The sequence below is a fragment of the Sceloporus undulatus genome, chromosome 4, assembly GCF_019175285.1.
Source record: "Sceloporus undulatus isolate JIND9_A2432 ecotype Alabama chromosome 4, SceUnd_v1.1, whole genome shotgun sequence".
Lineage (NCBI taxonomy): Eukaryota > Metazoa > Chordata > Lepidosauria > Squamata > Phrynosomatidae > Sceloporus > Sceloporus undulatus.
This window is the reverse complement of record NC_056525.1, coordinates 145,097,769-145,119,199: the sequence shown is the minus strand read 5'-3', so window position 1 is coordinate 145,119,199 and position 21,431 is coordinate 145,097,769. Positions and strand designations below refer to the sequence as shown.

At 38.3% G+C, this 21,431-nt stretch overlaps 1 protein-coding gene across 1 annotated transcript in view; it reads left to right on the top strand.

Moving 5' to 3' along the window:
• Positions 1 to 21,049, top strand: part of LOC121928367 (death associated protein) — a 55,134-nt gene extending 34,085 nt beyond the window's left edge. Inside the window, exons 3-4 of the mRNA XM_042462959.1 lie at positions 15,511 to 15,553; positions 19,326 to 21,049. Of these exons, the coding sequence (XP_042318893.1) occupies positions 15,511 to 15,553; positions 19,326 to 19,445 (163 nt within the window). The 3' untranslated portion in view covers positions 19,446 to 21,049. The remainder of the gene's footprint in view (positions 1 to 15,510; positions 15,554 to 19,325) is intronic.
• Positions 21,050 to 21,431: the final 382 nt, after the last annotated feature.

Genomic DNA, 21,431 nt, shown 5'->3' with positions numbered 1-21,431 from the left:
TGTAGGTCTTCCAACACAACTCTATAGTCAACTTCTGGCAGAGGTATTAGATAGAATTGTGTTGATGGACCTAGAAAGTGCTTAGAGACAACACTTTGTTGTTCATTTCAGGAAAGAGAAATAGTTCTATGTTTTGCACAGAATCAAATTACATGAAAGGTCCTGGAGGGAAGGCTGATTGATGGGATAAGAGCATGAGAGGTCTTCCTTTGAACTATGAGATTGTTTTAAAGAAACAGGAGGGTTTTCCTTGTTGGGATCTGGTAACTGTAATATAAAATGAGAAATAGCCTTAACAAATGGTGGACACCACACAGCAGAATGTTTTTCTTCTTTCTTTACAAATACAGTGATTTCTTTTAAATTGTAATCTTGTTACAATTGTATATTTTTGATACAGGTATACAGATAAGTGAAGGCTGTTTTTAACATGTTGTCATTGAGAAACTTAGTACGGTTCAAAATAGGGTTAGACATTTCAGAAAATCTACAGGTGTTAGGGTAATACTTCGGCTGAGGGAAAGAATGGACTCCCTTTCAAAACCTCACATGGAAGAAATTGTATTTTGACCCTCTTACGTCACTCTAAAGAAGATAGACCTTGACCTGCACCCTGTACAAAAATTCAGTAAGGTGACATGGAGCTATTTCCATAGCAGGAGTTGACTGATTTTCTGAAGCACTGTGGAAGAATTGCTGTAAGCTTCAACTATTATGAGTAAGCTTCTAGACATTAACTGTATTGAAGCTAACTTAACCTACTGCGGGTGTGTGCTTCTTTAACATTCTCAAACTTCTACTCAGTTCTTTTATTAATTCAGGGGCTTCCTCAGTCTTATGCCTCTGAATTTTGTGTCATTCGTGGATTTATTAATTCTGAGAGAGGAAAACAATTGTTTGTCAGTGTGCTCTTAAATAATAATTTCAAAGCATAAAGGAAAGATGCATGCCACGGTTCTTCCTTCTCAAACCTCTGCAGGTCTGTTCATGCTAATTCTCTGTAGTATATGGACAAAGGTGCAGAATTTTGTACTTACTCTTATTGGATGTACAGTACTTTAAATGTTAAAATAATGTGCAAATTTACATAATTTGGCAGCAGCAAGATGTTAAGGTGCCACTCAGCTCACTCAATGATTCTCTGGAGATTACTGCTGTTGTCAGCCGTTTATGTAATGCCAAATGACATGCTGCTTTAGAAATATGAGCGGAAAGTACATATTTTTGAGCAGCGCCGTAATCTTCATGTAATCTGTGTAATGTGGCAGATGGTTCTGATTTTCCCCCATCATTGAATGAAATTAAGACTAAGATGCTCCCCCCTTGATAATTCTGTCTTCATTATTTAACTAGATAATTCTGTAACATTTTGAGATAAATATTCTATGATTCTATGAAATAATATAAGTGTAAACCAGATTTATCACACACTTCTAGGGGTGTATATAACCATCACCTATGGTTATGCATATATCATGTATCTTTGTTATGCTGGATACAGAGCAGAGGTGCAATACATAGCTATGGGGCTGATAAACAAGTACAATGTTTATATTTGGGTAGATTAAATCTGGTTTTGGATTGGATTTAAGAAAACTGTTTAAAAGATGTACAGCAAGGACAAAGATCAATAAAAAGGGCACAGGCACATCAGGAGGAAGCAGTTTTGTTTTGTTTTGTTTAGTTTTGGGTTTTGTTTCCTAGTAATCTATATCTTTACTGGTCTAGATAAACAATAGAAAAATAGTACAGAACAATGTTAGGGGGAGAAATACTATTCTCCAAGACTGTATTATTTGAGAATACAGGTGATGAGAGCCCATATGTTTTGGGGGTTTCATGTGTAAAAAAGAGGAGGAGGAAATAACCCTCTGCATATATAGAGGCCAGTGTTACAAAAGCTGAATGATTTGATACTGCTGAAAGGTAGTTTGTCTCTTCTCCTTTTTCCTTTTCATTAAAAATGCATGGATTCCCCTGTGACTGAAAGTGACTCAGTGGATGTTAGGGTCCAGGGATTCCCAGTCAGGTAATTTTCATCTTCCAAATATATTCCGTGTTCCTTAGTGTGTGACAAGGTTTATATGGTTTATTTCTTCAGGTAATTCAATAGGAAGTTAGCCTACTGAGGGGCATTTAACTTGCTGCTTCTACAGTGGGCTCTTGGTATCCTCTGGAGTTTGGGTCCAGGATGCCCTGTGGATACCTAAATCTGCTTAAGTCTCATGAAATACAGTGACATAGTAGAATGGCTTTTCTTATATAAAATGATAAAAATCAAGCTTTGCTTTTTTATTTTTTTAAAATAAAACCATAGATGGTTGAATCTGTGGATAAAGAATCCATGGATACAGAGTGTTGACTGTATGTTTACTTGGGGCCTAAATACCATAAACATGCTGGATCCCATCTGATCTTGAACGCTTAGCAGGGGCAGCCCTAGGTTAGTATTTTGATGGGAATAAGGTGCTGTAGGCTGTATTTCAGAGGAAGGAACTGGTAAAACCACCTCTGAGATTTCCTTGCCTAAGTTTGCTGCCACACTGCACAATTGATGCATTTTAACATCTCATTAACTGTCATGGCTCCATCCCATGGAATCCTCTGATTTGCAGTTTATGGCACCAGAGCTCTCTGACTAGGCTAAATCTAGATTTAGAAGGCTAAATATCTCACAAAACTACAAGTATCACAATTCTGTAGCATTGAGCCATGGCAGTTAAAGTGCCATTAATTCTGCAGGCTGTTGATGCAGCCTAAGAAAGCCCTGTGAAACTCACAGGGGTTACCATAGAATGAAAAGCAACCTAAAGGCACAAACACGCACACATATGTTTAATAAAAACAAATGTAATAGAATAGCTGATATTATAAATGAGAGAAATAAGATACCTCTTTGTAAAATTTGCAGTTTCTGGGCTTCTGAGTTTCTGAGCTGGTATCTTAAATGAGAACAGAAATGTGTCTGCAATACACAGTTATGCCAATAATGTGTGCATGTTTAATGTGGGAACCTCTTTCCATTTATTGTTGTCAGGGTCTCTTGACTGACTGAGGCTAAACTTTGGGTTAATATTAGCAAGAGAGAAATCTGATTGCCCTGGTAAATTGAACAGCCCCTCTGTTGTTATCCGTCCGGATTCCCAGTGATTGGGCAGCATATAAATAAATCCTATTATTATTATTACTATTACTACTACTTTCTTGGCTCCCAGCAGTTCCTTTTTTTACTTTTTCTCCTTCCTTCATCCATGCTTCAGTAATAAAGTGACCTGCTTTTGTATTTTTGTTTGTGTTGAGGTTCCTGGTACTATACAGGTAAAGGCAGTGCCTGCAGTCTGAGGACCATAGCACTGAGGACCATAGCCCAGAGAGCTACTGTGGACTGTGTGTGCCGGCCTTGAAGCCAAATGTAGAATGGATATACAACATGACTTCTCCCAGCTGGCTTACAACAAAGGGCCTTTGGATAGTTGGGGCCTGGTGTGCGAAATAGAAACTTGACCTTCTAACATGTATGTGAGCAGTATCTACTGCTTGCAACACTTGTGGCTGCCGTCCCTCTTCCTCTAGGCTCTGACTGACCAACCAGGGAACACCGCTTTCAGGCCAAAATTATGGCACAGACCTGACCCTGACAGTGCTCTTGGTTTGAAGGTAGCATCTATAACTCAGTTGAGTTATATCGCCCTTCTACCTTTCATAGCTTCACATCCTGGAACGAATGAGAAACATGTTTCTTGTTGTAGTAGTCCTTTTTTTCAGAGAGGGGAAAAAAGCATATGAGTGATAAAGTGATGTTGTAAATAACCATCGGGGAGAAGGGGAGTTGTACATTCAAGAAATAAATGTGTGTGGAAGAAAAATTCAATACTTACAACACAGATATATATATATATATAAGGCTAGTGTAATATTAATAGGGGGCATTAACAGTAGGTATACAGTTGCGATCAAGGAACTCAACATGTCTCATAAATATACCCTCTTGCAAAGAGGAGATAGCCCATGACTTCAGATAGTGCCTCACAAATGCCTTGTAACTCAAATATGTGGTCTGGCTGAAATGAATTACTGTTTTAAAAGCTAGCACCAGTGACTGTCTGCTTTGAAGTGCTGTCCCAGCGATGGATTACAGCCTGGTAGTTAAACAGTGGCTTTTTGGGACATGAAATGGTAAACATATTTTTCATTCCTGCTGTATTTCAGCCACTGCCCACAGAATAGATTTAATATTCTTACTTTATTTGAGGGCATTTGCTTCCTCCTACCACAAAAAGGGGAAGCTGTAATAATAAAATAATGTCTGTGTCTGTGGCAGACAGAACTCATGCCACAAAATTTTATTGTGGTTGTTCTTGTTGTTGTTATTTTAGACATTGCAATGCTAAGTTACAAGCAGAACTTCCAAATGGAGCGGGGCTCTATAGAAGCTAAAAAGAGGAGGGCAGTCATAACCCATCAGAAAACTGATACACATGTTAAACTTTGTTTTCCAAATTGCAGAGACAACTGTCAAGTCAAAATTCCAAATTGGGGAGGCTTTATCAAAGCAAGGTGGATTGCCACAACTCATCAGGAACTGGCAGTAGATGTCTCAAAGTTTAACAGAATGTTTGTGATTGCTATCCAAGTTGCAGCCCCCACTTTCAAGTGGAAAAATCAAATCTATGAACAGGGATCAAAAAAAGAAGTCCTGCCATAATTTTACATCAGGAAACCCTGGTTTGTTGTTGTGTGCCTTCAAGTAGCTTTTTGACAACCCTCTTTTTGATCAGTTGATCATAATAAATAAAATGAATGACAACCCTCTCTGAGGTTGAGAGTGAATGTCACATAGTTGGTTTACATGTCTGACCAGAGTTTGAACCCTGGTCTCCAGAGTCCTAGTCATATGCTCAGACCACTGTCTCCTGATACCTTAAAATTGGACAGAGGATTTTTAGCTGTTACCCAATCCCCAGCAAATAATTTCAAGTTGAAATTACAAGAGGATTACTTCCTAGAAATTAAAAAACTGGGTATGCCATCCTTTTGCCAGGACCTCATGGCAGATTATTTGAAATCTGACAAGATGTTTTTTGGTTGTTACCCAAGTTTCAAAGGCCTGTTTGAAAACAAAATTCCAAATGGGCAGTTTCTAGAAGCAAAAAGGAGCCTGTCATAATTCATCTGAAATATTTTTAATGTGTTTGAACAAAAGAGAGGACACTTTTGGACACAGCTGCTAGGACTTCTGAGGAAGGAAAATGTGGAGAAACAGTTAAAAGTTAAGGCATGAATAAGAGGAAAACGGATTCAAGGAAAATCCATTATTTATATGTAGACTCTTGCATACTGGATATTGTCTATATCACTAAAGGAAGAAAAGAAATAGACTCAGACTTATGTTATCAGAAACCTGTGAAATTTTCTCTGTTTATTTTGTTGCTCTGGAATGATTGAAAAAATACCTTAATGCAGGAGTGGAAATCTACCGTCATACCCATTGGAGTCATGTATCTTGTATCTTCTGCTGCTCTTAAACCAAATGAACCAGTTCCTTGTTTTAAGGGCACTTTTATCATATTTTCTCCTGCCAGCAGCCCTGTGCATTCAATAACTGCAAAACATCAAGGTGTTGAAAATTACCCTACTGTACCTATGTTCACCTTCATTCTCATGTCTAATATGCAGAATGGCAGCTGTCATCAGTTATCTTTTAACATGTGCCAATGCCTTCCACATGTGACATAAAGTTATGTTAATAGTACAATCCTATGTAGGAACTAAGTACCATTGAGTTCAAAGGGACTCGTTCCTAGATAACTAGATATATCTTGCATTGTAGCCTGAATGCCAAAAGTTACTCTGAAAGGGTGCCTTTACCTCCAGCTTATTCTCCCTCCCTTCTGCCTCCCTGCTACTAGTGCCGGCAAAATGCAATTATAAAATGTGAAAAAAAACTCTTGCTGTAACATCTTCTAGCATTTACCACTGAGACTGTTGCTTCCACTTTTTGATAGACAATGTATTTTCATGCAATGCAGAGATCAGTTTTAAAGACCTCCAGATTTTATGGCATTCAGAACTGCAACTTCACTTGCTGGCTAAACAACTAAAGAAGGTTTGTTTCTGAAAAACGAACGGACAGATTAATTACCAAATGGTTGAAGCCAAACTTTAAGCGTCTGGGATATGGAAGTTCACCTACACAGTTTATAGTAGTTTGATACCACTTTGACCGTCATGACTCCATCCTAAAGAATCTTGGGATTTGTAATTTGGTGAGGGATTATGACAATTGTGAACCCAGGCTATGCAGCAAGTGGCATGACTAGAATTCAAGCAAAAATCCACCAGTTGTGGGTAGTGTTATCTTCCATTCTTTTTTTGTCCCTCGCTAGTTCTTCTCTCCCCGAAACCTTATCTGGCAACAGGAATTCTCATGTATTCATTCAGTCAGTCCTTGGTGTCTATCTGTCTGTTTCATATCCATTTGGAGTTAGGAATGAGCGAGTTTTACCAGACAAGTTACACAAAAGTTGGTCCTATGTTGTTCAAAGAGCAAAGAAGTGAAAGCTTGAGTAGCATGATTCTGGTCACTTGTGAAAGCTCTTAGCTATTTAGAGTAAATCTTACATCTCCTGCTTTTGAGGAGCCTCATGTGTTCAAATGAGTGATTCAGTATATGTCCCAGACAACACCATCCTAGCTGCTATGAACATGGTGGAATCAGAGCACACCAATATCCCATGCAAGGAAGGACTGCAAGCCACCAAAAACACAATTCTTAGTGGGACTACGGCATACCTGACCACCAAACTCTGCCATTTTGTACTTATTCATAACTACATCACTTTCTGGAATAACATGTAGAGTACCTTCAAATCAGTGCCATACCATGTATGCTTGCATGACACTACAGTATGTAGATATCTTCATGGCTGACCTGGAAAACACTTCAGCTCCTGCACCCAGAAACTTGATACGTTTATGACATTAACGTCATTGTAAAGCGACATAGTATACAGCTTAGCACAAATTATATTGATAGCCCACTGGTCACTGCACATACCTACGTGCCTCCAGCTTCCACCTGCAACACACTACCAAGTCTGTGGTTTACAGCCAAGCCCTCAGGCTCAGCTGCAACCTTTCAGACCCACAAGACCAGGATTCCAATGACAGGCATTCATTTTGAACTCAAAATATTGTCCTCCTCATTTTCACCCAGTGAAGAGAAAAAGACTCAACAACGCAATATTGGTACATGGAACAATCCTGCTATACCAAAAGCAGAAATGACAGAACACTACTAGTTGTCATTTACAGCACCCGGCTAAGACCATTGGACTGCATCATTAACCAAATGCAACCAGATTTAGAAAATAACACTGTCCTCTCATAGGCTGTGAGTGACAGGCCTTCATTTGCTAACAGATAGCCTTTTACCCTTGACACCACACATAATATGACTGACAGGATACCAGTTTTGTCCCCGCACCTACTCTGCCAGCATCATTACAGGTCCAAACAAATCACCCACAACATCAGAGGTGCATTTACTTCCTTGTCCTCCAATGTGTTATATGACACCCTTTCAGCAAAGCCCCTCTACACACTACATTGGACAAATAGGACAGCCTCTACACAAGGGGATAAAGAGACACAGATTTGATATTAGGAATGGCAATATGCCAAAACAATTGACAGAACAATTTAATCTTCCTGCCCATACAATCAATGATTTTCAAATTGCTGTTTTGGACCCAAAAAGAAAAATCAGAGAAGGAAAAGAAAGAGAAATATACTGTATTTGCACATTCCAGTCCATTAGCAGTTCATTAGTATGAACAGAGGCAATGGTTTCTTTGTGTATTACACACATTAATATATATGTTTTCATCAAAGGTCACCCATATAACAATAGAATTCAACCCAGACAATTTTCCCACCACAAGAGAATTGACTGTTAGGTAAGCATAATTTATTGCTTTCACACCTCTGTACTACAAACTCAAGACTTTCACACTGTTTGACAGATCCTGATCAGCTTAGACGAGTCTTTGAGTTTTATTGCCTGAGTTACAGTTTGTATCTTTCTGTATCCCATTTCATGTTGATCCTATCTCACAGCTATGTAATAGTTCTTAAATACCTGTGGCTTAATATGCTATTCCATCAGTGTGTCTGATGAAGTGGACTAAAATTCACAAAAGCTCATATTAAAATAAATCAGTCTCAAAGGTGCTGCTTGATTTTCCCTTGCCTGCTTTTTTCCAGCTCCTGTTAATCATTACCACTCCCATTTTTAAAAATGAATTAATAAGATATAGCTTAACCTCATGGTTGTTACGAATATAGGATAAAGAACCTGTATGTGTCACTGTGAAGTCACTGAATCCGTCTAACAAGTATCTCTCTGTGTGTGTATGAGAGAGAGGGAGAGCATATAATAACCATTGGGAGGATTATTTGTATCTTTGTGTGCTTCTTGTACAGTAATTTGTGTAAAAAAAAACCCACAATCGGCTGGTGTGTTGTACCTAGCTTCACAAAGCTTGGAGGCTCATCAGTGCCATCCTGTGGCAAACCTTGCAAAATTGCAAGCCAACTAGGTTGCCAAGTAAACGATCTCCCAGTGTTACAGAGTGCCCAATAATGTGTCAGTGTGCTAGCAAAGCATTATCGCTGCAAGAAGCAAATTATCATCAAACAATGGTAAGGTATTTCAAAACAATTTTAACTGCAGGGCCACTCATTAGAAAACCTGCATTGAGTAAATCAACTCTAGAAAACAAAAGAACAAAAATTGAGGGGGGAAGCAGAAAAACAAAGAGCTAAACTTCTGTTACAGAGACACTACAACCCTGTAGGATTGAGAGCTACCTACAGTTGTATCAAAACTCCAGTTAGGGAGATTTTTTATTGCATTTATGCAGAAAAACCTGGTTTTAAAACTCCCGTGCATGGCTTTACAGTTTGAATGCAACAGAGAACAGGACATTAATTGCTTTTTGTCTCTGGGTTTTATTTCTTTGTTTTACACTTTGTGGCTTACCCTGAGCCATGAGCCCCCTCCCAGTTTCCACTAAGGGGCTTTGAGCAATAAGACAATTTTTCTAAGCAAATGTGTACATAGTTAAAATACAGATTAACTGTTCTGCTTAAACCCTCTGATTTTAAATGAATATGTGGAAACTTCCACCATGGCCTGCTAAAACAAGGTGTTCTCACATCCTAATGTATTGCATTCATATAGGTTGAGCCTAGAAGAGTTGCATAATGTTTATATCTGATGGGGCTTTGATTTCCACAGTAGTCTGCAATTTAAGCTGCTGTTTTGGAAAATGATGAATATAGAGAAAATATAAAAGCATATAGATCCATCTTTGTTAATGGAGGCCCAGTTGGACTTGATGGCTGCAGTAGTCTGAGTCCAGCAGTGGCCTTTCCTGTACAGGAATAATTTAGACTGCTGATTCCAGGACCCCCCACCGCCATGGATATCAAATTCACTGGATGCTCATGTCCCATTAAATACAATGGCATAATAATGCCACTCTCTTTGCTTTGGTCAGGCCTCACCTGGAATACTGTGTCCAGTTTGAGGACCACAATTCAAAAAGCATGTTGACAAGCTGGAGCGTGTCCAGAGGAGGGCAACCAGCATGGTGAAAGGTCTGGAAACTGCATTATGAGGGGAAATTTAGGGAGCTGGGTATGTTTAGCCTGGAGAAGATAAGATTAAGAGGTGGTATGATAGCCTTGTTTAAATATTTGAAGGGATGTCATATTGAGGAGGGGACAAGCTTGTTTTCTGCTGCTCCAAAGAATAGGACCGGGAGCAATGGATTCAAAGTATAGGAAAAGAGATTCTACCTAAACATTAGGAGGAACTAATTAACAGTAAGAGCTGTTTGACAGTGGGATATGCTGCCTCAGAGTGTGGTGGAGTCTCCTTCTTTGAAGGTTTTTAAATAGAGCATGAATGGCCATCTGTCAGGAATGCTTTCACAGTGTATTCCTGCATGGCAGGGAGTTGGACTGGATGGCCCCTATGGTCTCTTCCAACTCTATGACAATGATGTCCCTTATATTAAAAAAGGCAAAATCAAGGTTTGCTTAACTGTTTAAATTGACACTGCCCTTACGTATAGAGTAGAGTAGAAATATTTTAACAAATATGTAAATATACTAAAAACATGCCTTGCCTTACAGTGTTCTAAGGGTTGTCATAATAATATATGAAGTGCTTTGATCACACTAAAATGCTATATAAATGTAGCTATACATAAAATAGCGTTGTTGTTGATGTGTGCCTTCAGGTTGTTTCTGACTCAACGGCAATTCTGAGATGAACATACCACTGTTTTTCCTTGGCAAAATTTGTTCAGAGGGGGTTTGCATTAATATAATGATATTCAACGTTAGGTGCTATAACAGTAATAATTAACAATAAGAACTGCACAAAGAAGAAAGATTCCAAATTCTGAGTCTGAGAATGTAGGCATTTTAGTATTCCTCATATCTCCTTTCACTGGCTTAGTGGTCTTTTCAATTACTCAGTCAATTGTATGATTTCTTTGCAGTGTCAATAAACTCTTTGTTTAATCTTTGATATTACGAAATATTAGAATTCTATTTTATGGGATTAAGAATAAATGAACCTCTTGAAGATCCTGATGTTTGGCAGGTGCATTTCTTAGTAGTGGTGCATGTGTGACTTCAGAGTAAGTGCTCTAAACATTTCAGTGTATCCAGGTGTTGGGCATCTCTCCATATGTTACAGTAAACATGAAACATTCTTCTTTTTACAAAAGGGGAGAAAATTCACTCAGAAATGTTAGGTTTTATTCGTGGCATTTTTGTGAGTTAAAAAGGAGAGCTTCATTTATATTTGCTAAGTGAATTAGTTAAAAACAAGCATTCCATATAATAAATGAGTGGGGTGTTTTTTTAATAAAAACATTTTTTTTACTAAAGCCTAGAGAAAAAGGTATGTAATATCTTCAAAACAACATCTGTCAGACTGGTTTTCATCAGATTAAATATATCCTCAAAGCAGCCATAATGGCTTACAAAATACTAGAAATGTAGGTTACACTTTGCATGAAATACCAGCAGAATGTAAAGCACTTGAAAGAGTGAAAAACCCTGTTTCTGCCTCCCCCTCTGATTCCCTGGAGGATTGGAGGAGGGGGAAGGGAGGCGGCTGTCAGGATTTCTCTGTCCCTTTCCCTTTTTAGCTGCTTTTGGTGAGAAACGATGCTGGGATGCTGTAAATAACATTAAAGGCAGGCTCTCCGGCTCTCTCTCAGCAGAAATCTCAGAGTCTGGGCTCTAAGACTACTAGAGGTATGCTGTACCAGACAATATGACCAGTAGACAGTATCAAGGCTCTGGGTTGAATAAATGCAGTTTAATAGTACAAACCTAATCTTGTTTCCCAGCCAGATCAGCAGGACAAAGAGACTCCAGCAATGCTTCCATTTGACCATTTTTCCAGTATCACCTCCTAGGGACCCTTGGCTGAACACATCTATTCAACTACAATCAATATTTAAGAAATTTTATTTTTTTAAAAAATCTTAGAAATATACATTTTGCAGTTAGACTTTCAGATGTTTTGCTCCCTGGCTTTGTAAATAGTCCACAGTTTAGTTTTGCATGACCATCCCCGCCCTGTTTGTATCCTCATGACAGTCTTCTAACTTGAAATTATCTGAGAGATGTGACTGGACCAGTGTCACCTTGTGAGCCATAGCTGTCTGGGGATTAGAATAAACCCAACTGAAGTTTGAAAAAGAACCTTTTCTTTTCTACATTTTCTTTGTTCCTTTTCCCCTTTGTTTTCTTACTTGCCATCAGTAATAGGGTTATCATATGTTTAATCTTGCTTTAAATTTCTGTAAACTGCCTTGGATCCCATCTCAGGAGAAAGGCAAGTTATAAATTCAATAGTAGATGATGATGGTGATGATGATGATGGTGATGATGAATGTTTCCAAAACTGGTTTTAGCTGAAATAAAAAGAAAGAATGGGACAAGTGTTCAGTCATTGTGCTGTCTCTCTAGCTTTTTTTTTCTGGAGAGCTGACTAGTAACATTAGCTGCTGTTGATCAGAAACTACTAATGACATGATCCTACATCTGTGACCCACAACCAGTTTCCTAATATACAAATGTGTAAATGCTTGGTGGAAGTTGAACTCCCAGTCGAGTCAGCTTACATACTTATTTCTGAATCAGAATTGTAGCTCTTTGTGGTTTTATTGCCTTGTTTTAGTGCAGAGTGCATTAGATTGAAATATCTCCTGTGTGAACAGCTCCAAAGCTGTCTCAGCAGACAGTGGAAGAGAGAGTCCAAATTAGCGTCTTCTCTGACACGAGAAGCATTATGGCAAGCATTGTCTTGAGCAGCATGGGTAGATAAATCTAGTGGGAGTATGTGATTTTCAGAAGATGCTGTGCTCAAATTTCATGGTTCAGTGGAGAACAGTGAAAACTGAAAGGTCATAGGGAGAAAATGTGAGGAAATCATTCAAATTCAGATTTGCCATTATGAAGGCTTTCAGAAAATGTCATGGCAAGCAAATAGTGTATGAAAACTAAATTTCATGTTTTATTAACAGATTCATTTTTCTTCGTTTCTATTCATTTCTTCTCTTGTATGTTAAGTGCTTATCACAAATTCAAAATGTTTGTCAACCCAGCATAACTCCCTAGAAGTGCCATAGCAACATCTCCTTGATTTTTCTGTTGTAGTATTAATTTTAAAGACTAATGTGGTATTACTTGTTTCCTACTAAAACTTTGACCCATGGAAAGTCAGTGTGCTTTTTTGCAACCTGGGCAGAGTTTTTAAATCTCCCAGTAAAGCAGAAGGTAAGGCAGCTCACACATCACCCATTCCTTCCCAGTACACCAATACCTCCTTTCCAGTATTTTGGCTCCCAGGACGAAGAAGACAAGTAGACCAAGGGATCCTAGAAGGAATGCCCATAGGGAGCAGTAGTTTCCTTGTTTCTTGCTTATTTGACTGTTCCTGGGTGCAGTGTTGCTTGAAGATGTGGTGTAGTGACACTTCCATTTTGAAGTTGCTCTTTGTTTTGTTTTGCTTTGTTTATGTTATTACTGTATTTTATTTGGCTTTCCTATCCCAGATTATGGATTTTAAAAAAAAATTAATTACACACACAGTTACAAGAGACAGTTCCATTTCCTGGAAGGATGGTTAGCCAAATTAACATATGCAAGCCAAAGCTAAGTCCAACTAGAATTAGAAAGTAGTATTGGTGTAAAACCAGTGACCCTCCAGATATTAGACTCCAACTTCCAAGAGCCCCTGCTGTCATGGTCAGTAACCAGAAATGAACAGTTGTATACCACCACCATCTGGAGCACCACAGGTTCCCCAATCCTGTTCTGTCGCTGCTTGCAAAAAAAAGGAGGAGGAGGCAAATCTACCCTGATAATTAGTTGAAATATTGCAGGAACAAGACATTTTTCGCAGAGCATAAATACCTCCATGAAAAATGGTTAACAAAATACCTTATAAGGTCTTACTTTTCACAAAGTCTTGCCGTATAGCTGATGGATCAGTTCTTTCCTTCATCTGTCCAGCTCCTCCACCACCATGACCCCCGTTGTTAAAATGAGAGCAAATGTGGAGTATCTTGCTGTTTCCCCCTCACCTTTTTCAAAACGCTTATGAGGCAGCTGTTCATTTTTGGAACCTCAAGTAATAACACCCAAAGTAGGATAGGGGTTCTGTGACTGCAGAGGAGTTCTGCACCAAGCTTCTCATATAAGTTGCCCCTTAGAGAGAAATGTGTAGGGCAACTCTGCAGGAGAGAAGATGGGGGAGAGAAAGCAGGTGGCTCATGCAAAATGGACAGGAGAGACTGAAGGGAAAAGGAACATATTGCTTGCTGGCATGTGAACATTGCAGCTTGACGGGGCATCACCTGAGCTATTTGGGTGTGAGCTTTACAGAGATTATTGTTGCCTGTGCTCTTTTTTAAAAAAAATGTTACTACATTCTAAAACAGGTTTGTATATTTATTACAACCATGATGTCAGTGGAAGAACAACAGAACACCTGAAAGGTCAGAAACTGGCTTTTGAGATGATGGCCAGCTCCTGTTGTAGTTCCCCAATGTGTGATAAACCTCTCCACAGGAAATCTTAATTTAACTGTCTCAGCTAATAGCTGTTGAGAGTCCCATCTTCCATTAATGTATGCAGTCTTGAGAACAAAAAGTGGGAAATGGCTGTCACCTACATCAAGGATAAGCAGAAGGCAGAGTGTTATGTCCTGCTACTCATTGATTTGCAGTAGATCATCAAGGATTTCAGACTTTCACTTGCTTAATGATAGCACAAAAAATGGCACTCAAGTTATACTACTAAAAGAAAATAATATACATGTTAAAACCAGGTATAGAAGAGCTATGAACTCAGTTCAGTTTTAATTGTTGTTGTTGCTGCTGTTGTGTCCCTTCAAGTCATTTCCATGTTATGGTGACTCTAAAGTGAACCTAGAACCTATCATGGGGTTTTCTTGGCAAGATTTGTTCAGAGGAAGGTTGCTATTGCCTTCCCCTGAGGCTGAGAGCATGTGACTTGCCCAAGGTCACCCAGTAGGTTTCATGGACAAGCAGGGAATTGAACCCTGATCTCCAGAGTCATAGTCCAACACTTAAACCACAATGCCACAGTGTCTCTTCAGTTTTAAAGCTCAAGATAAATGTCTGTCCTCTGAATAAGAATATGAATTCTAGGTTTATGTTTTTTTGCACCAGGTTCCAGTCTTTAAAAACTCCTTGGCCTGAATCTAATTGCTAGTTCCAACTTTTGTAGACCTTTGAATCAATAAAACTTAGCAGTGTTGACTTACCAAGTTCCCATTGATTCACTGGATGTACTATACTGTAGTTAGGATTTTGATTTAGGCCTTATGCATGTTCTGACTGCATACTTTACTTGTGAGCTTCTAGCCGTATATGGCTGGCTACAGTTAAAAACAGAAAATGAGGATTAGATGCATCCTTACAACCTCCTCAGAGCCATCATTATGCGTATTTGTATTCTGCCTATCATCTTCAGAAGAGAATCTGACACATCGTTTACTTAATTTACATGCTTAAACTTTAGTTTGCAAGCTTCTAGACCTAAATTGCATTCTATTTCTTCTCTATTTAATTTTGGACATCTAATAACAATCCTCTCAAACTCATTGAGCTGTGTTGAACCACAGATTCATTTACACGGCCTTCTCTAACCTGGTACCTTGATTGGTTGGACTACAGCTCCCATAATGTCCTAGCCAATATGGAGGATTAATGCATCAAGGATAGTCAGTTACTGGTGCAAGAATAAGCTGAAGGAGAAGGGCGGTACCTGTATTTGTTTTAACAATGTTAGCTTTCCAAAATGTATCCGGCTCTTTTATAAAGTTTTAATTGCTGTTGTCAAATGGAATTACTTAATTATGTAACTAAATACTTTTCTTTAATTTCCCAGTCCACCTAAACCAACTGTGTTCATTTCAGGAGTCGTTGCAAGGGTAAGTTTTGAACTCTGTTAATTTTGCGTTGGTTTTTAGATGAATGAATCCTTTCTTGCTTTGATATGAACTGCAATGTCATTATTTTAAAAAATATGATACTTCTCTCCCTTTCTTTTTTCCTGCCTCTTTTAATTATCTGAATGGATCCTAAATGGAGGCATCACTTTTGAGTGCATTTTTACTATAGCAGAGGAGTGTCAGTATGAATGCATTTAATAAGTGTATTGTAGAGATTTTTTTTTAAGGAGGAGGATAACTGCAGTAATTATACACTTATTCTCTCTCCCTCCTTCTCCCTTTCACCAGTTCTGCATTCAAAGGTCCCAAATTGTAAAATCCTAATGCTTTAACATAGGCCTTGGATATGTGCATGTTGCCTTTCTATGTAAATATTCTCAGGGCAACATACATAATAAAAATAAAAGAAATATAAGAACTGTAAAAAAAAAGTTGCAGAGAGATCATTTAAAAAACTGTCCACAAAGAGCCTTAGAAATGGAAATAAATCTGTATTGACCTGTAAGGAAAAAGCCTCCAAAGCCAATTATCAAGTCTGCCGAAATGTTCAAGAACTTGAAACCTTGCACACAGTTATATCACACTTTGGTGGTACCTAATGACATTAATGCCTATCTGTGGAATTTGGAAAATAATGTAGAATTACACATTTGAGGTGCCACCACTAAGAAGTTTTGACAGAAACATCATGGTCTGATACTGTATATGTAGTGTGTGTGTGTGTGTGTGTGTGTATGCTTTATGAATATATAGAGAGACTATGACCAGTTTGTATACGACTTTCTGTAGCATTGGCCATGGACCCTCCCTGTTTTTATTTTGCTTAAGCTAACTAAATTTTTCTCCTGTAAAAAATAATTTATCTGAAATAAGTACAGTATGTCAGTTACAACCTTCTTCATTTCAGTAACTTATTGTTACTAACTGAGTGGGGCAGGGGAAGGGAATCTCAATTTCTAACTGTATTGTGGAAACCTTATTAGAAATGAGTTATATTTTATGCTTTTGTGGTGTATTTTACTGTGCTTTTTTCCCCTTTGAAACAAAAAACACAACAAGTAGTAAATTATACTTGATCTCATTTAAATGTCTATCTCGCCTTTCTACACAGTGGTGCCCAAGGCCGCTAACAGCATGAAAGATAAAATATAACATAAAACAATCCTTTAAAATATTTTAATTAGTATAGAAAATCATCACGTAATATGAGTAAATTAAACCTGATCGCTGGTGGATCATGGGAGACACCCAAAGAGTCACAGCCTATGTTCATGTTTGTTTCGGAAAAATCAGCAGACCAATAAGCACATGTCATGGGCATGTAAACAAATGTCATGAAGAATGGAAGATAGTGGAAGCAGAGCTGGCAAAAATACCTCCTCCTCCCAATGTTCTCTGGTTCTTATGGCTGCTGGTGAGGCATATAGTATGCATTATGGTTGCAGTTGTAGCTTCCTTGATTCCTTGGCAATGCCCTTTGACTTACCAAAGCTGAAAGTATAGTATTATGCAAAATAAGTAAATGCATGCACTTTCCCCAGTTTTAGGTGGTATCTAATGTTGTGCTGTTCTTATTACAAAACATAAGTTATTGTAACACAGAAGTGCAACATTAGTACTATATTGGTTAAATCAACTATTCTCAACATTTTCCTTTATGGTGGACCACTGCATCATCATGTAAAGCATTTGTTAAACCACCATGAAAGCAAGCCATTTAAAGCATTTTTCACATTAAAAAACTAAAACCAAAGGGGACACGAAACCTATCCCAGTTACAGAGGTCACTGCCAAGTCCCCCAATTCATACCTGTCTCAAAGGCCAACAAAGGTCTGAAATACAGTGCAGAAACAATCCAGTTTGAGACCGTTTTAACTGCCATGGCTCAGTGCTAGGGAATTCTGGGACCTATAGTTTTGTGAGACATTTAGCCTTCTCTGTCAGAGAGAGCTCTGGTGCCAGAATAAACTACAGTTCCCAGGATTCTTTCACACTGAGCCAGGGCAGTGAAAGCAGTCTCAAATTGGATTATTTCTGCAGTGTGTTTTGGACCAAACTCTTTGAGGAATGACTTGTCTTGTGTGCCAACAGTAGTCTTCAGGCCACTGCTTAAGAATGACTGTCTTAGATGAATCTATTCAAGAATGTCTAATCAATTCTACATGACTAGTAATACAAAATGCAGATAGAAGTATCTTCTTAAGCAGATGATTTTCCTGTTTCACATGTGGGAGGGAATGTTTTCTTCTGAGATGATTCCTGTTATAAACAGACATTTACTAAAAACAAAGAAAGGATACTTCTTATTTCAGAGCTATTGTGTAGTTAATATGCAAATTTAACTGACAGATTAATTGTCTAAAATCCATGTGATGAATCAAATAAGGTTTATTCAATTGGGTGACAGGCCTATTTGATATATTTTTAAACCACAGGCTATATATAGTATAGTTATATATAGTTTATTCTAAAGAAATATCACCATTCTGAAAGGACTGTATGATGGTTATACACAGTCTTTGGCAGGAAATAACAGATCTCACTATTCTAGGGCAGCGGTGAGAATCATGCAGCCCTCCAGATGTTGCTGGACTGCATCTCCCACTTTCCCTAGCCACCATAGTTAATGGCATGTAATGCTGGGAGATGCAGTCTAATATCATCTCAAAGTGTACAGGAGTTTCTCCCCTAATCTATGGAAATTGAATACCAGTGCAGCACATACTTCCTGTCTGATAAAGGAATGAAAATGCATGCAACATACACAAGTCATAGTTTTTAGATTTTATAGATTAAGTTTGATTAGATTTATTCAGGAGGATCTTCTCAGAAAATGAAAACTTAGTAAATACTAGTACATTTCTTGCAGGTATTGGTATGTCCATTATACATATTGGTATGATATCATAGCATTAATTGTGCCAGCTTTTTAAAGTTATACAACCACTTGTTTCATGTATTTTAAAAAGTATGATTTACATTTAATAAATTATAGACCACCACTCATATACTTGAGGCAAGCTTGCAACAGTTTGTGCAGAAAAAGAGACTCCTGAGGTCAAATGCCTAAATTCCTTTCAATTTTCAACTAATCTTCATTGACCAGAGCAAAGCTGAAGTTTGTGAACTAAGGATATATCAAAATTAAAAAAGTAACAATTACTGGGAAACTACAGTGGGTCCTTGGGTTCCAGGACCTGCCTATGGATAGCAAAATCTGTGGATACCGAAGTCCTATTAAATACATGGCATAGTAAAATGGTGTCCCTTATATAAAATGGAAAAATTAAGGTTTCCTGTTTGGGATTTATATTTTTTAAAAACATTTTCAAGCCTGTATCCGTGAATACAGAGGGCTGACTGTGTAAGTTGTTGTTAAGCACAGGTCCATTTTCTGTAGCGTTGGGACTGCACAATTGTAGCGTTACGATTACACTTTAACTGCCTTGGCAAGATCCTATGCATTTTTGGGGTTTGCAAATTAGGGAGAGGGATTTAGAATTCCTCCAGTGCCTCATCAGACATCAAACCCCAGATTCGGTAAGATGCAACCATGGAAGTTAAAGTGGAATAAGAGTACTACAACTGTGAAATGTGAAAAGGCCCTCCTTGATTTGGGTTAACATAGCAATAGGTATGAATCTGTGTTTTGACATCCTTTTTCATGACAGGATGGAGCAACCAATCACATCTTAAATAAGGTCATCCCCTCCTTCTCTTAAACAATGTGTTTTCCCCCCCTTTAACCAGGGTGATAAAGACTTCCCTCCAGCTGCAGCTCAAGTGGCCCATCAGAAACCTCATTCTTCCATGGAAAAGCTTCCTCCCCCGCAGCATGTCAACCAGTACATCCACCAGCCTCGCAAATGAATTGCCTGTCCAAGACTCAGCCATTGTATTTTCTGGATGGAAAGATGACAAGAATTGTGCTACCAGATCTTTTGCCTTAATTGCCTATAGTTTTAATGGTTTAATATAAAGGGGAGGAGGGAGAGAAGGGAAAAGAGTTTTCACTTCCATCGCTCCAGCTGAAAAACATGCTTTCCCATACTTCCAATTTAAAATGTTGCAGTCATAGAAATGTAATCGAATGGGGACAGTCTAGATCAAAACATTCCTTTGCTCAGTAATTATTTTAAACTTTTTCATCCCTGGTTTTTGGCACAACGGGAATGTATAGCACGAGAGATGGGAGTGGCTTATATCCTTCTCTCCTTTTCTATTGAGAAGGTTTTAAAAATTTGTGTAAGGCAGACCTTTCATGCCATTGTTGTGATCTCTGTTTAATTTTGTGTTGTTTCATTCTTCTTAAATAACTTTGAGGGCAAGTTGCTTATTTTTTTACAAGCATATGAAAGGACCAGATATTTCTCAGATGGGTAGATATGTCTTGCAAGTTTGTAAACCTTTAGAGGATTTATGCCATTTTTGTTGCAACCTAGCCAAAGATTACCTAGCCTGTTGGCCCATAGTTTATCAAAATGAGCTCTGTATTTTCCCAGAGAGCAGCAAAGCAATAAGACACAATAATCTCATGAAAACAGCCAAAATTGAGAAAGTTGCACAGTCCTTTTTGGATATATAACTCCATATTACATATTTGAAAGGGGTGGATCATCTGTTTAAATGCCCCTTTCCATGCAATGCCTCCTGTACATGGAAAGTTAGCATGCCTGGCTTGATTAAAATTCTTCTTCCTGGTCTGCTAGGTTTTTGTGACCGTGGTGCTTGAGATAAAATTCAAGTGTAAAATGCTTCATCTGCAGTATTACAATAATCTGTTTCTGCAGACTTGAATCAACTGCACAGTGGCAACTTGAGTTGTGTGTTTTGTTAATAAAATCTGGTATAATCTGCTCATGACCAATAATTTGAACTTGCCCTTTTGATCACAGCAGTCAGAGTACATTAAAGAGAATGACCACCGAACACCTCTAATGTATTGCAAGTGGCTGCAGAGGGAGGCATCTGTGTCCGCATATGCATCAGATGTATCCATTTAGCAGTAGGGGTCAGGTGAGCATTCAGAAATATATCAAAATTCATATCTGCATCTGCTGCATGTGAGAATTTCCTTTGCTGGATGGAACAAAGTTGGAAATACTTCTGTTTCAACTAAGATTGCCAATTAATGAAAGCTCGCTCTGGCCATGCATACAAAATTTTAATTACAGCAGCATAATTCAGAATCACTTAGTTCTTATACATTCAAATTTCACCTGCATTTTCAGGTACTTTAATTTTTAAATGATTAAAGTAGACTTACTATTTTTTCAACTTATAATCTACAAAGGGTTTAAATGACTTTGGGGAAGGTTGGCTGCTAATAAATTATTGTTGCAACCGCTCTTCTGGCAAACTGGGAAATGTCCACTCCCTTTGGGCTTGAGAGAATCGTTTGTTTTTAATGACAAATAACATGAGAACGTAGCAAGAGGAGAAAGTTTTAGTAATAAAAATTTTCCCTTGAAAAATGTGTAATTATTGGATGATTGGCATTATTTCAAAAGAAAACGAGAATCACAATGGGACTTGCTTGGCTTCTTCAGCCCACTTTGCTGTGAGTAAAGCACAAGTCACTTCACACAGAAACCTCACACGAGGGTGAGTTGCACTGTTTGATTTTCTCAGCTACTGCCAATTTAGGGGGAGGGTGGCTAAGATAGGTATTATTCTTTTTCCTCCTGCTCTGCCTATTCCTGCCTTTTCATTAGGTACATAGGGATCTCATTTACCACCCAGTTATAAACCCATGGCAGAAATGGCAGGGAACCAGATCAATAACAAAGTCTTTGTGCTCCAACAAAAAAACACTTAAAGCCCCAGCAGGATTGTCCTTGGCTTAAGAATTGGACA